At 34.9% G+C, this 13,168-nt stretch overlaps 1 protein-coding gene and 1 pseudogene across 2 annotated transcripts; both read left to right on the top strand.

Annotated features, from left to right (window-relative positions):
* The first annotated feature begins 2,569 nt into the window (after nucleotides 1–2,569).
* On the top strand, nucleotides 2,570–6,278 carry LOC143529856 (argininosuccinate synthase, chloroplastic-like). Its single transcript, XM_077025559.1, has 9 exons — nucleotides 2,570–2,630; nucleotides 2,783–2,896; nucleotides 3,665–3,806; nucleotides 3,894–3,942; nucleotides 4,021–4,203; nucleotides 4,279–4,353; nucleotides 4,449–4,634; nucleotides 5,397–5,485; nucleotides 5,568–6,278. Exons 1-9 carry the CDS (start codon nucleotides 2,570–2,572, stop codon nucleotides 6,124–6,126), a joined length of 1,458 nt encoding a protein of 485 aa, XP_076881674.1. The 3' UTR covers nucleotides 6,127–6,278.
* Nucleotides 6,279–8,402: 2,124 nt separating this feature from the next.
* On the top strand, nucleotides 8,403–11,566 carry LOC143529855 (nucleolar protein 56-like; annotated as a pseudogene). Its single transcript, XR_013134735.1, has 8 exons — nucleotides 8,403–8,647; nucleotides 9,549–9,763; nucleotides 9,845–10,002; nucleotides 10,079–10,266; nucleotides 10,354–10,608; nucleotides 10,691–10,839; nucleotides 10,925–11,059; nucleotides 11,154–11,566. The product of XR_013134735.1 is annotated as a nucleolar protein 56-like (transcript).
* Nucleotides 11,567–13,168: the final 1,602 nt, after the last annotated feature.

Raw genomic sequence — 13,168 nt, 5'->3', positions numbered from 1 at the left:
TATTTTGAAAGTTATATCATCTTCTTTTATAAATCATTTTCTAATAAAGATGTTAGAATTAACTAATTAAGTATTAAAACAATGTATAGATTTTAGGAAGTATAGAGTATTCCATATATCTGTGACATTTGTTGCATAATAATTAAGAGGCTGTGTAATTATTCTTGAGCATTTCATGCCTTCATGGTATATGATCTCTACATGTGCATAGGACAGTTTGATTCAACTTTGAGCCTTAACCGAAACCGAAACCAAAACCAAAATCTAAATGTTCGGTTCATAATGTCTCCTAACAATTCGGTTTTTTGTGTAACAATAATAATTAATAATAATAATCTAAATGCTATAAATCCACTAATATAGGATCAATACGTGATACAAGTTTAGAAAAATTGATTTTAAAGATCAAACTATCACCTATTGGCCGATCGATAATAATTCATCCTTGCATATTGAGCAATGATAGTTTCGACTTTCACTTTTGTTGTGATTCGGTTACAAAGATTGGAGAAGAAGAAACCAAAATAGAGGAGGAAATATTATCTCAAAACATTCTGATCTTCATTCCAAATCAAACGTAACTAAATAGAATTCAATTACAAAAGACACCCCAGCTAACAAAATAGCATACCACTCGCTAACATTAAAATAATAATAAAACATAACTATAAATAATATAAATTACGTAACAATACTCCTCCGTTAACCTAATATTGCCCTAAAAAAGTAAGCCCTTCAACTCAAGCATCAACCTAGATCATCTTGTTCGAGGTTCTCATCGGCTTCAACATGAATCACAAAAAGTTGTTTCTTCTTACAGTTATGCCCCGGGACGAACTTTTCAGAACACCAAAAGCATTCCCCCTTTGACCTTTTTAAGTCAAGTTCCTCACTCGCCAAGCGCTTCAAGTTGACATTTTTCGGTTTATAAACCGATGGCTCGTTGACTCCAGTTGTTGGATTTGGCAACAGGGGAAGTTTTGAAGCATTGATAGGAGGGGTAATTTTGGTATCTTCGCGTTGCGAACCATCCTCCACATCTTTAAGTCGATTCATCAAGCTCGAGTTGTTGATAGTTTGAAGTCTCGCTAACCCATACGCCTCATGTAACGTTTGGGGCTTGAACATCTTTACCGGACCTTTTATTCCCGGCTTCAAACCTTTCACATATAGGCTAACAACATATGGTTCACTAATCGTAATCTTGTTAAGCACGTGATCGAAACCTGAATTATAGTCAGATAGGCCATCGATGTCATCAATAATCTGAACCAGAGATGCTATTTCTTCCATTGCATCTTCAAACATGGTATTAGAGAAGCGTCCTGAAATAGCCTTCACATAGTCTGCCCATGGCAGACCTGCTACGGAACCCTTGCGGATTTTCATAAAGGCTTGATGCCACTCGATAGCATCCCCTTCGAGATGTATAACCGCAAATCTGAGTTTCGCATTATCTGGAGTCTCATCGATATCGAAGAAGTGTTCACAACGATGAATCCAGCCCTCAACGTTTTCCCCGTTAAACTTGGGAAAATCGCCCTTACCCACTCGCATCTGTCGATAATTGACTCGTGCATCTGCATCGGTGTTACGGACATCACCGATACCCCAAACCATTAATCGCCTTCAAGATATGTTCTTGTTGGCTCATCATGGCGGCTAGGGTTGCTTGGAGTTCGAATATGGCTTTTTCGTGATCCTTGATTGTCTTTACAACCTCTTGATTGCGAGTGTTAGTCATCTCAGCGGTTGCGAATCCGATGAAGATCGCCTTGGAAAAAGCTCTGATACCTATGATACGGTTACAAAGATTGGAGAAGAAGAAACCAAAATAGAGGAGGAAATATTATCTCAAAACATTCTGATCTTTATTCCAAATCAAACGTAACTAAATAGAATTATAATTACAAAAGACACCCCAACTAAACCAAAATAGCATACCACTCCCTAACATTAAAATAATAATAAAACATAAATATAAATTACTTAACATGTTGCCAAGAGAGATCCTGGTAGCATAATAATCAAAGATTTATACTTGATTTTCACTCAATTTCTTCACAATAATGCTTATGAACGAAATCGAGAAATGTACTAGTGAAATCGAGTACAAATTAGATGTAAATCGAGTGTAAAAATATTATTATTATTATTATAATACTACCATGTTTCCTCTTGACAACAAAACTGAAAATCAGGATTATCATTGATCAAAATATAAATATGAATGATAATTTGTATTATCAAAATCCTTCTTGTATTTAAAAAGACTTCAAATTTAAAAGCGGGTTTAAGTCTCAGTTATGATAAAAAAAAGTTCTAAGTTGATATCAAATAAGTTAGTAATCCGTCAATAATCGTGTTAGCGGTTAAAATAAATAAAATATTTGATATCCGTTCGGACCATCCTCTTAATAAAGCAATAATATAACAATAATAATAATAATAATAATAATATTAAACCCTAGTCGTCACTCTCAAAACCAAACACTGCACGATAACACACACTCTGTGAACAATAGTACAGTTACATAAACCGAACACAGCCGCCATTAACGCTCAAACAATGGCTCATTTACATCTCGCTTCGTCTTCACCGAAGCCTCTATTTCATGCTCAAAATCCAGGTAACAATAATAATAATAATGTATTATTATCATTTCATCTTCTGCATGTACACGCACAATTCATCTTCACCACTGCGTTTTAATTATTCCTAATTGTTATTATTATTATTATTCTGATTAACGGTTATATTATATATATTGTGATTGTGTAGCTCGGTTTATGGTAGAATGTAAATTAGGAGGAGCTAAATCAAGTGAGTTTGGTGGAGTTGTGTTTGGTGATCGTAGCGGCAGGAAGCGGCTTTCGCAGGCGTGTAAATCGCACGGTACATTTAGGTTAATTAATTTGAGGTTGAGCAATGCCTAGTTTGATTTGGATATGAAAGTACTTTTCGGTTATTAGCCTTAACCAAAATCGAAACTTAAGTCACTGGTTAATCTATTATATTCACGAAATAATTTTTGGTTAATCGGGTAGGTTTGTTCGGTTAGTTTGTTGGTTTTGGTTCAGTTAATAACCTAAACCAAACTTGGGCTAAATTTTTTGCTTAGATATACATGAAATGGAGGTATAAACACATGAGGTGAGAAAAAATTTGGGCCTTTTGTAAAAAGAGTTTTTTTATTTGGCTTAAACAGTTAAATTTTTAAATGGGCTTATTGGTTATGATTTGGATCGTGCAAATTTTTTTTTATTAAAATGGGCTCAAATGAATTGGTTAATTGGGTCTAATTGTCTAAACATTAAGAATACATATTTAAAAAAAATTATATAATTAAAAAAAAACAATCCGGCCCTACTGGGGTAATTGGGCCATGACAGAGGTATAAAAGGTGTTCATTTCGGTTATGTGAGGGTACGAAAAAACATATAACTGATTTTAGGTTAATTCGGTTTTTGGTTAATTTTGGTTTGGTTTCTGTTATTGCTTGCTTTACTTTTTTTATATTAATTGTATTTTATAAAAATTACATGTGATAGTGTTAACTTAGGGCTTTTGAATGCGTGTTAATGTGTACATTAGCTTGTGGTCATAGGAAAACCTTAAGTTATATTTGTGGTATCTAATATAAGGAATGTGGTCGATTGGCAGCGATTCAAGCAGTGTTGGCCAGTGATAAGGAAACAAATGCATCAATTGGTACCAATGGAAGTGGTCTTCGGGGCAAATTGAACAAAGTTGTTTTAGCTTATAGTGGTGGATTGGATACTTCAGTTATTGTTCCTTGGTTAAGGTACAATACTTGCTGAAGAAAATACCAAATGTTCAATTAATTATTATCTTATACGTTAACGCTTTTACTTTACCTTTTATGTTGCAGGGAGAATTATGGTTGCGAGGTTGTTTGCTTTACTGCAGATGTTGGTCAAGTAAGTTCCTTCATGTTTTTGCGATTCTTTGATCTTTTGTATGAATGATTTAAATATTAACCTTTTTTTTATTGTTAGGGGGTCACGGAATTGGAAGGTTTAGAAGTGAAGGCTAAGGCGAGTGGCGCCTGCCAATTGGTGGTTAAAGATCTGACCGAAGAATTCGTGAAGGATTATGTCTATCCTTGTTTGAGAGCAGGGGCTGTATATGAAAGAAAGTACTTGTTGGGTACCTCAATGGCTCGACCTGTTATTGCAAAGGTGAAGCCAATATGCATATTAGAATAACCGGCCCTTTAACCAGCCCACTAATCTTATCATTTATAATACTAACAGGCAATGGTGGATGTGGCAAAAGAAGTTGGAGCAGATGCCGTTGCTCATGGATGCACAGGAAAGGGAAATGACCAGGCATGCTTTATTATTCTGTTTTCCACTATTTTTCAGCCGGATTTATCATTTATACAATATAATGTAATTAAGTTTATTTTATCTTGTTAATACAGGTTCGATTTGAGCTCACGTTTTTTTCACTTAATCCTGATCTTCAAGTTGTGGCTCCTTGGAGGGAATGGGATATAACAGGAAGGGAAGATGCTATTGAATATGCCAAGAAACACAACGTTCCCGTTCCAGTGACAAAAAAATCTATTTATAGCAGAGACAGGAATTTGTGGCACCTTAGTCACGAGGTATGTTTTAAATAGATCAGTAATTATTTGGAAAATGAGTCGAACGGGTTGAAAGTAACTGAAGGCTGTTATTGTAATAATAATGGTTTTGTAATCATATAAAACAAAGTGGTGTGCATTGGTTGGTTTGGGTAGGTTTTTGTTTTCAAACCAAACCAAAAACCGAAAATTCAGTTTGAGTTTTTGATAAGTGTTTTTTGTTTTCTTTCTTCTTTTTTTTTGGAAACAAAAATTTGGTTTTGGTTTTTTCGGTTTAATCATTTGGACTGAAATTTGTTGGGCGAAAAATAGCCTAGCCCAAAATAATGAATTTAGGCCTGAATCTTTGTCACTTAATGATTAATTGCTTAGCATTCAAAATTAAAGAGTCAAATTCATGAATTAGGTTCAGTTTTAATTACATGAAAAACCGAAGCCAAACCCAAAATTTGATTTTTACGTAAATATAAATCCAAACCATCGGTTTTTGTTTGAATTAAGTTATTTTGATTTTTTCGGCTACGGATTGGGGTTTTTGGTTTCATACATACCCCTTTTAATGCATTAGTTATTTGTATTAAAATAACTTGAGAGTTGGACAATGGTGTTTTTGGGACCAACCCGGTCTGGCCTATGTTGCCATGTACTATAAAAATGGCCCATTTCTGACTGAAGCTGTTTGGCCCGTTGCCCAACCTACAGAGGTGTTTATTATTATTATTATTATTATTATTATTATTATTATAACTTTTTTTAAAATATTTTTTGGTGTGTTTCTTGAAGGGAGATATCTTGGAAGACCCTGCAAATGAGCCCAAGAAGGATATGTACATGATGTCCGTTGACCCAGAAGATGCACCCGACAAGCCTGAGTAAGTCGTATTTACATTTTTCTGCTTTTGTCGATGAATGTTAAGTATCTGCAAATTATTAAACATAACACGTTTCAATCAGGTACATTGAAATCGGTATTGTTTCGGGTATCTCGGTTTCCATAAACGGGAAAGAACTCTCTCCCGCATCTCTACTAACCGAGCTCAACGACATCGGGGGCCGCCACGGTATCGGCCGAATCGACATGGTGGAAAACCGTCTAGTCGGGATGAAAAGCCGTGGGGTCTACGAGACCCCTGGTGGGACCATCTTAGCCGCCGCCTGTCGTGAGCTCGAGTCACTGACCCTGGACCGAGAAGCCATCCAGTTCAAAGACATAATGGCTCTAAAGTACGCTGAACTAGTGTATGCGGGCCGGTGGTTCGACCCACTTCGTGAGTCCATGGATGCGTTCATGGAGAATATTACAAAAACCACCACTGGTTCGGTTATGCTGAAGCTGTTCAAGGGTTCGGTTATCGTGGCTAGCCGAAAGAGCCCGTATAGTTTGTATAGGGAGGATATTTCGTCGTTTGAGAGCGGGCAGATATATGATCAAGCGGATGCGGCTGGGTTCATTAAGTTGTACGGGTTGCCGATGAGGGTTCGAGCCATGCTTGAAAAGGAGAAGGGTAATTAATAAGTGAAATGTTATTGATTAGGGGTTGTGTTTTTGTTTGTTATTAGATTTGAATAAGTATGAATATGTATTTATGGGTTTTTCTTTGGTGATATGAGATGTTAATTTGGAACAAGTGATTTTGGATGAGGTTCAATATTTTTGTGTTAAAGTTGATTTAATGTTTAACTAATTGATTAAAATTAGATGAAAATATTGGATATAAGTATATAGGGGAAGGTTAATGTACGAATGAAATTAACGTGTTAAACGTGAGAATCAAATAGAGTAATTTTATATACAAGTAGAGTAATTATTATAGAGTAATTATGTAATTACTCTATGATATAACTACATAATTACTCTACTTGTATATATAATAGTTATAGACTTAAAACTTGTAATGATGTTTTTATACAAGTCATCACAATATGTACAATAGTAGTAAAATACTGTGTTTGAAAGTAATTAAACCAGGTAACTGAATAAGTATATAAAAGTTTAAATGAGTATATAAGAGACCCGGCTATTAGGGGTTAAGAGGACATTTGATTCTGATCAAATAAAGAGTTGCGGGTGTTTAGATGTTGCCATGTTGGAAAGTTTGTCTTTTTTGACACGACTAACTCAGACATATACTGATTTTAGTCTTATATCAACATTTCTGTTCATTATAACTTATAAGACTTGAACACTCAATCATTTGATAAGAAACATCACTATGTACACATGTTGATACTACTAGTCTAAAGGCCCTTTGGTATGCGACATTTGAGGAGAAGAAAAATGTGTTGTGCGTTTGGATCGTTCATTTGATGATGAGAAATAGAGAGACGTTGCAACCCGTAGGAAGCTAGTGCAGCAACTGTTGGAAGGGTGGAGAGAAAGAGGTCGTAGTCCGCGGGGAGGAGAAAAAACAAACACGGTCCGTGAGTAGTGTCTGGACATGCTTGTATTTAAGTATATAATAGTCATAGCCTTAAAAACGTAATTTTTTTTTATTTTAATTTTTTAATATTGGTCATCCAAAAACACGGACGGAATTCTTAGAATTGTCATTTGAAAGTTTGTGAGATTGGTTAAATGGTAGTAAATTGATGTGTTTGAAAGTAATTAAAACTCTAAATAAGTGGATAAACATACTACATATAGGGACATTCTTGTGGTTAAGGTGTGTGTCGATTACCTGACCCCATACTGATTTGGGACCGGATGATTAAGCATATCCGCGGGTTAGGTTCTCGATCTTAGTGAACTCGCCATGGTCTTTGGTATTGATTTTTTTACATAAATATTGGTCTTGGTAAAATTAATATTTCATCTAATGATTGATTCTCAAGAATTTCCTCCGTATCAATCTTTATAATTTTGACTTATAACCATAGGTTCTGTAATAATCATGTAGATATTTATATGATCTAGTTATATGTTTCTAAACCTTAACATATTCTAGTTATATGGATATAAACCTCGTATAAAACACGAATTTGATTATAGGTTTAATACTGTTTAACTTGAACATTTAACTTTTATGTTTCTATCCTTATGCGAACCGCATGATAGTTAAAAGTATGTACATGTAAATTTGATACTATATGGGCCGGATCATACGACATCCAATACAAATATGTTTGATTCTAAGAAAAAACTTTACTCTTTTTTCTTACAAAATACTTTCTATTTGAACACTTACTTACAACATCTACATTGGGCTTCAAAGCCCAATGTCCAAATACATGTGTCAGACAAATGATTCCACATACTCCATTGACGTGGAGGCAATTGAAATAAAAACAACTCCTTCACTACAACCCTTCAACATATCAAGAAAATGAGACCCTTCACTAAATATCAATTAAATAAATAATAATAAAAGAAATAAATAAAAGTTCCAACATTTTATAACACACCATGTCAAACACATACACGATTATTTTATTAAAAAGAATAATAAATAAATGATGGTTTTTGACAAGAGTTTGAAATCTGATTTAGCGCTGATGTGACGGTTTGTGGAAGTGTGTTGTTGTGGGAGAGAGTGAGGGTTTTTTGAGAAACGTTTGGACCCAATTTTGACTTTTATTGACCACACCCGAACCGGTTCCTACCGTCAATTCATGAAAATACCCGGTTTGTGCACCTCTACCAACAAGAAAGTCGTCGTTTATAAAAAAAGAAAAAGAAAAAAAAAAGAGAACATAATACAAGGACTGTGACTGTAATATACACCTTCTCATGTCTCTTAATAATAAAATAATAAAATAAAAGGTAGCTGAAGACACTGAAAGCCCTAAACTCCATTTTCACTTGACAGGTGCCGTTGTTGTATCATCATCAATGGCGTTATATCTTCTGTACGAGTCAGCGTCAGGCTACGGACTGTTTGTGGCTCACGGCATCGATGAAATCGGTCAGAACACGGAGGCCGTCCGTAACTCGGTGGTGGATCTCAATCGGTTCGGTAAAGTAGTGAAGCTTGCTGCGTTTAATCCGTTTGAGTCTGCTCTTGATGCTCTTAATCAGTGCAATGCTGTGTCTGAAGGTATCTATATCTATATATGCACACCTAACTTTGTTATATTGTTATTATATTGTATATATGTAGGTTTTGGTTATCTGGTTTTAATTAGGAGTGAGTTTTTTTTAATGTTGCTTGATTAGGAGTTGAGATGTGTAAATAAGTTTTCCGTAACTATTAAAGCTCCAGCTCGGATCGTTTAATTTACACAGAGCTTGAGATCTACTCGTCTCGAGCTCAATTTTTTAAAAGTTGAGCTCAGCTCGTTTAATTTACACAGAGATTGAGCTCGCCTCGTTTCAAACTCTATTTTTAAAACTTGAGCTCTGCTCATGAGTAGTTTTTCAAGCTCTAGCTCGGCATGTTTACTTTTTATTAATTAATTTTTGTATATGAATAATTATATGTGTGTGTGTGTGTGTGTCAATTATAATGTTATAAATAACATAATACATATTATTTATTATTTTTCTTATAACTTTATGCGTGGTTGTGAGTGTGTGTGAGTGTGTGTTAAATAATAGGCTTAAAAACCGAACCTTTAGTTTGTGTTGGTTTTGGTTTTTTGTATGATTAAAACCGAAAAAATCGAACTGAACGGTATGTATGGATTTTGTTTTTCAGGTTTGAATGTTAAGTAGTTTAATTTTTTTTAAATAGTGTAATTTAGATATTTTTAATCTTAATGTAAAATAATTACTTAAAAATTTAGGCCCAAGTTCATCTTTTTGGACTATATTTTTGTTTCAAATGTTACAAGCTCACAGGGTAAATCCGAAAGCACCAAAACCAAACGGTTTTAGAAAATCCAAAATTTTGAATTTTTAGGTTTTTGGTTTGGTTTGTGCCTAAAAATAACCTATGCATGCCCGTTGTGGAAGTACATGATATTTGTGTATATGTTGATATCTTGAACTTTGTTCAGGACAAATGACTGATGAATTGAGGAACTTTTTGGAGCTCAGTCTTCCTAAAGTCAAGGAAGGTAAGAAGCCTAAGTTCAGCTTAGGTGTTGCCGATCCCAAAATTGGATCTCACATACAGGAGGAAACAAAGATCCCATGTCAAAGCAACGAGTTTGTTCTTGAGCTCATTCGCGGTGTTCGCCTGCATTTTGAGAAGTTCATTGAAAATCTAAAGGTGCCATTTTATTCATGTATTTGTACAAGTTTATTATAAAGTTTATAAAGTTTTGCTGAAGGTGTTTTTATCTTTTTATAGCTCGGTGATTTGGAGAAAGCACAACTTGGTCTGGGCCACAGTTACAGTAGGGCAAAGGTCAAGTTCAATGTCAACCGTGTTGATAATATGGTCATTCAAGCAATCTTTCTTCTTGATACTCTTGATAAAGATGTCAATTCTTTCTCCATGCGAGTCAGGTTTGTATGCTCTATTATACACTTGTCATTATTCTTTAATCTTATCTGTTAATTTGGAGTGTGATTGTATGAGCAGGGAGTGGTACTCTTGGCATTTTCCCGATCTTGTAAAGATTGTCAATGACAACTATTTGTATGCTAAACTTGCAAAATACATTGAGGACAAATCAGAGTTATCTGAAGATAAACTATCAGGTTTAATAGATATACTTGGTGATGAAGATAAAGCAAAGGAAGTAATAGAAGCTGCAAAAGCCTCCATGGGTATGTTTATGGTTTCCAAACTGATTCGTTTGGCCATTAAACATGTCATCAATTGGTCATAACGCATAATGTTTTACTTTTTTGCAGGTCAAGATTTGTCACCAATCGACTTGATCAATGTGAAGATGTTTGCACAGAAAGTGATGGATCTTGCTGAGTACAGAAAGAAGCTTTATGATTATCTTGTTTCGAAAATGAGTGACATTGCACCTAATTTGGCTGCATTAATCGGTGAAGTTGTCGGTGCTCGGTTAATCTCTCATGCTGGTAGCCTTACAAATCTTGCCAAGTGCCCTTCTTTTCTACTCTTCAAATCCTTGGTGCTGAAAAGGCTCTTTTTAGGTCTGTTTATTACTTTCTTGATCATTTTGGTCTATAGTTTCTTATATTATTTTATTTTATATGTTGATTGTTTTGTTTTCAGGGATTTGAAAACCAAGGGAAACACACCAAAATATGGTCTTATTTTCCATTCATCCTTTATTGGGCGCGCATCTGCGAAAAATAAAGGTCGGATGGCTCGTTATCTAGCAAACAAGTGCTCCATTGCATCCCGAATCGATTGCTTCTCAGGCAAGTCTATGTTTTCTTCTATATTATTATTGTAATAATATTGTTGTGACATGTTCTTTAATGTTAAATATATTTATTTTAACAGAGAAAAGTACAACTTCTTTTGGAGATAAACTTCGTGAACAAGTTGAGGAGCGCCTTGACTTTTATGACAAGGGCGTTGCGCCTCGTAAAAACATTGATGTGATGAAATCTGCTATGGAAGATGCTTCAAATCAAGGTTAGTATGGTCAACAATCTTTTTACACGTTTTAATAACTTGTTTGATCATCTATATGTGAATTTGTTTAAACTCATTTACTTATTATTAATAGATACAGAAATGGATGTGGAGAAATCTTCAGAACCCGAGTCAAAGAAAAGCAAGAAAAAGAAATCAAAAGGCAAGTCTGAAGAAGATGAAGTGGTTGCAGATGACTCAAAAGCTGAGAAAAAGAAGAAAAAGAAGCGGGCACTTGAAGAAGAGACAGTACAAACCGATGTAAATGGCAAAGGCAACGGAGATGATGATGATAACACTGAAAAGAAGAAAAAGAAGAAGAAAAAGAGCAAAGATGTTGAAATGGAGGATGTAAGTGAAGGTAAAAAGAAGAAAAAGAAGAAGAAAGTTGCGGAGTGAGTGAGTATGGTAGTTTTGTGTTTGTTGCTAAACCTTTAAATTGTGGTGAATATGGGCATGTATTTTGGTACTTTGGTGTTGCCTTAGAAAACCACTCAAGGGATTTATCTATAACTAGTTATAGTTCTTATATAGTGTCGGTCGGTTCTTGCTTGTGCTCTGTAAGGTTAAATCGTTCGGACCGGGTAAAACATTGACCAAGTAAGATTTTATGTTGGTCTTTGCTTGTGTTCTGTAAGGTTAAATCGTTCGGACCGGGTAAAACATTGACCAAGTAAGTTTTTATGTTGGGCTATAGCTACAAGGTTAAGTGTTCATGGTTTAACGATTGTAACAACCCGTAACTGACTTATTAGCTCATAAGCGCTCATAGGTTATCAAAATCAGTTCATTAAATTTAAGCCAAGAACCGAGAGTATATACATATAAAGAACTGGTTTTGATTATATGAAGTTTCTATACATCTTGTTTTATCCAAAAATTAACAAATTTAATTATGTAATCAAATTAGTTATGTGAGGTAGTGTGCTTGTAACAAATGTGATAATCAAAGTGACACGAGTGATTACGAGGAAAGCTCTTGACTGGCAAATTTAATTATGTAATCAAATTAGTTATGTGAGGTAGTGTGCTTGTAACAAATGTGATAATCAAAGTGACACGAGTGATTACGAGGAAAGCTCTTGACCGGTAAGGATCTCCAACATAAAACTTCAGGAGGCGACTAAATGTCGCCTGCCTTAGAGAATTTTATTAATCATAAATGTCAAGTACAACTTGAAAGCAAGTGTTGATCGCAACTAAGGTTTACAAAGAGTGTTTATCAAGTGTGTGTGCGCGTTGTGTCTTATGATCAGCCTTGCCTAATATATAATAAAACTAAACAACTAATGTCCCGAACAATCCGGTCTTCAACTTGGTCGGCATTCATAACTGTTGAGGCTGTTATGCACGTGCTTTTCTTCAGCTTTCCATCGACTCTTGAGCATTGAATTAGTCCACAACGTTCATCTGTGAAAACAAATAAAAATCGACCCATAACACATCTAATGCTAGCTAATCTGAATTTATATCGTCTTAAGCAGCAAGAATGCAAAATCCCCAAATATAAAAGAGTAAAACTTTACAAAACCTGATGAACAGATATCCGAAACATGTGATTATACTTTCATCGCTATCACCAAATTACAAGATCATCATCTACAACAAATCAGACAATATCATGCACGCGTTTTCTAAATGAGTTGCTTAACTACAAAAGTCAAAAATATCTCTCTATTTTCAAATGTAAGCAGCTGACCTGATCATGTCTTCTTTTCGAGCATCTGAAACATACAACTTCATGTAGTCAGCCTCCAAATCCATTAGGCACACAATCTACAAGTTCATAATTAGAAACTTGTTTAAAACATGATAAAGCCTGAGAGGGAATAAACACATTATGCAATAAAATAACTGTTTTTATTGATAGGATGGAAAAGGGCGAACCTGAAAATATAAATCCGAGTACCATTTCTATACAATGCTTCCATTTCGCTATCCATAGCAGCTCTCCAGTTCTCATCCAACACTGCTTCTTCATAGATTTTAAGTTCTAGAATCTTATGCAACAGTTAACACAGATACAAAGACGAAAGCCTACGTTATCACCAGAAAGTTTTAAGCAACTAGCTACTTTTTCTAGACCGCATTCGACTTTACCTCTACAAC

The sequence above is a fragment of the Bidens hawaiensis genome, unplaced genomic scaffold, assembly GCF_021521415.1.
Source record: "Bidens hawaiensis isolate Kalapana, Puna unplaced genomic scaffold, B.hawaiensis_p1.1 tig00008759_1, whole genome shotgun sequence".
Lineage (NCBI taxonomy): Eukaryota > Viridiplantae > Streptophyta > Magnoliopsida > Asterales > Asteraceae > Bidens > Bidens hawaiensis.
The sequence above is the reverse complement of the archived record's forward strand: the minus strand, read 5'-3'. Positions and strand labels throughout refer to the sequence as shown.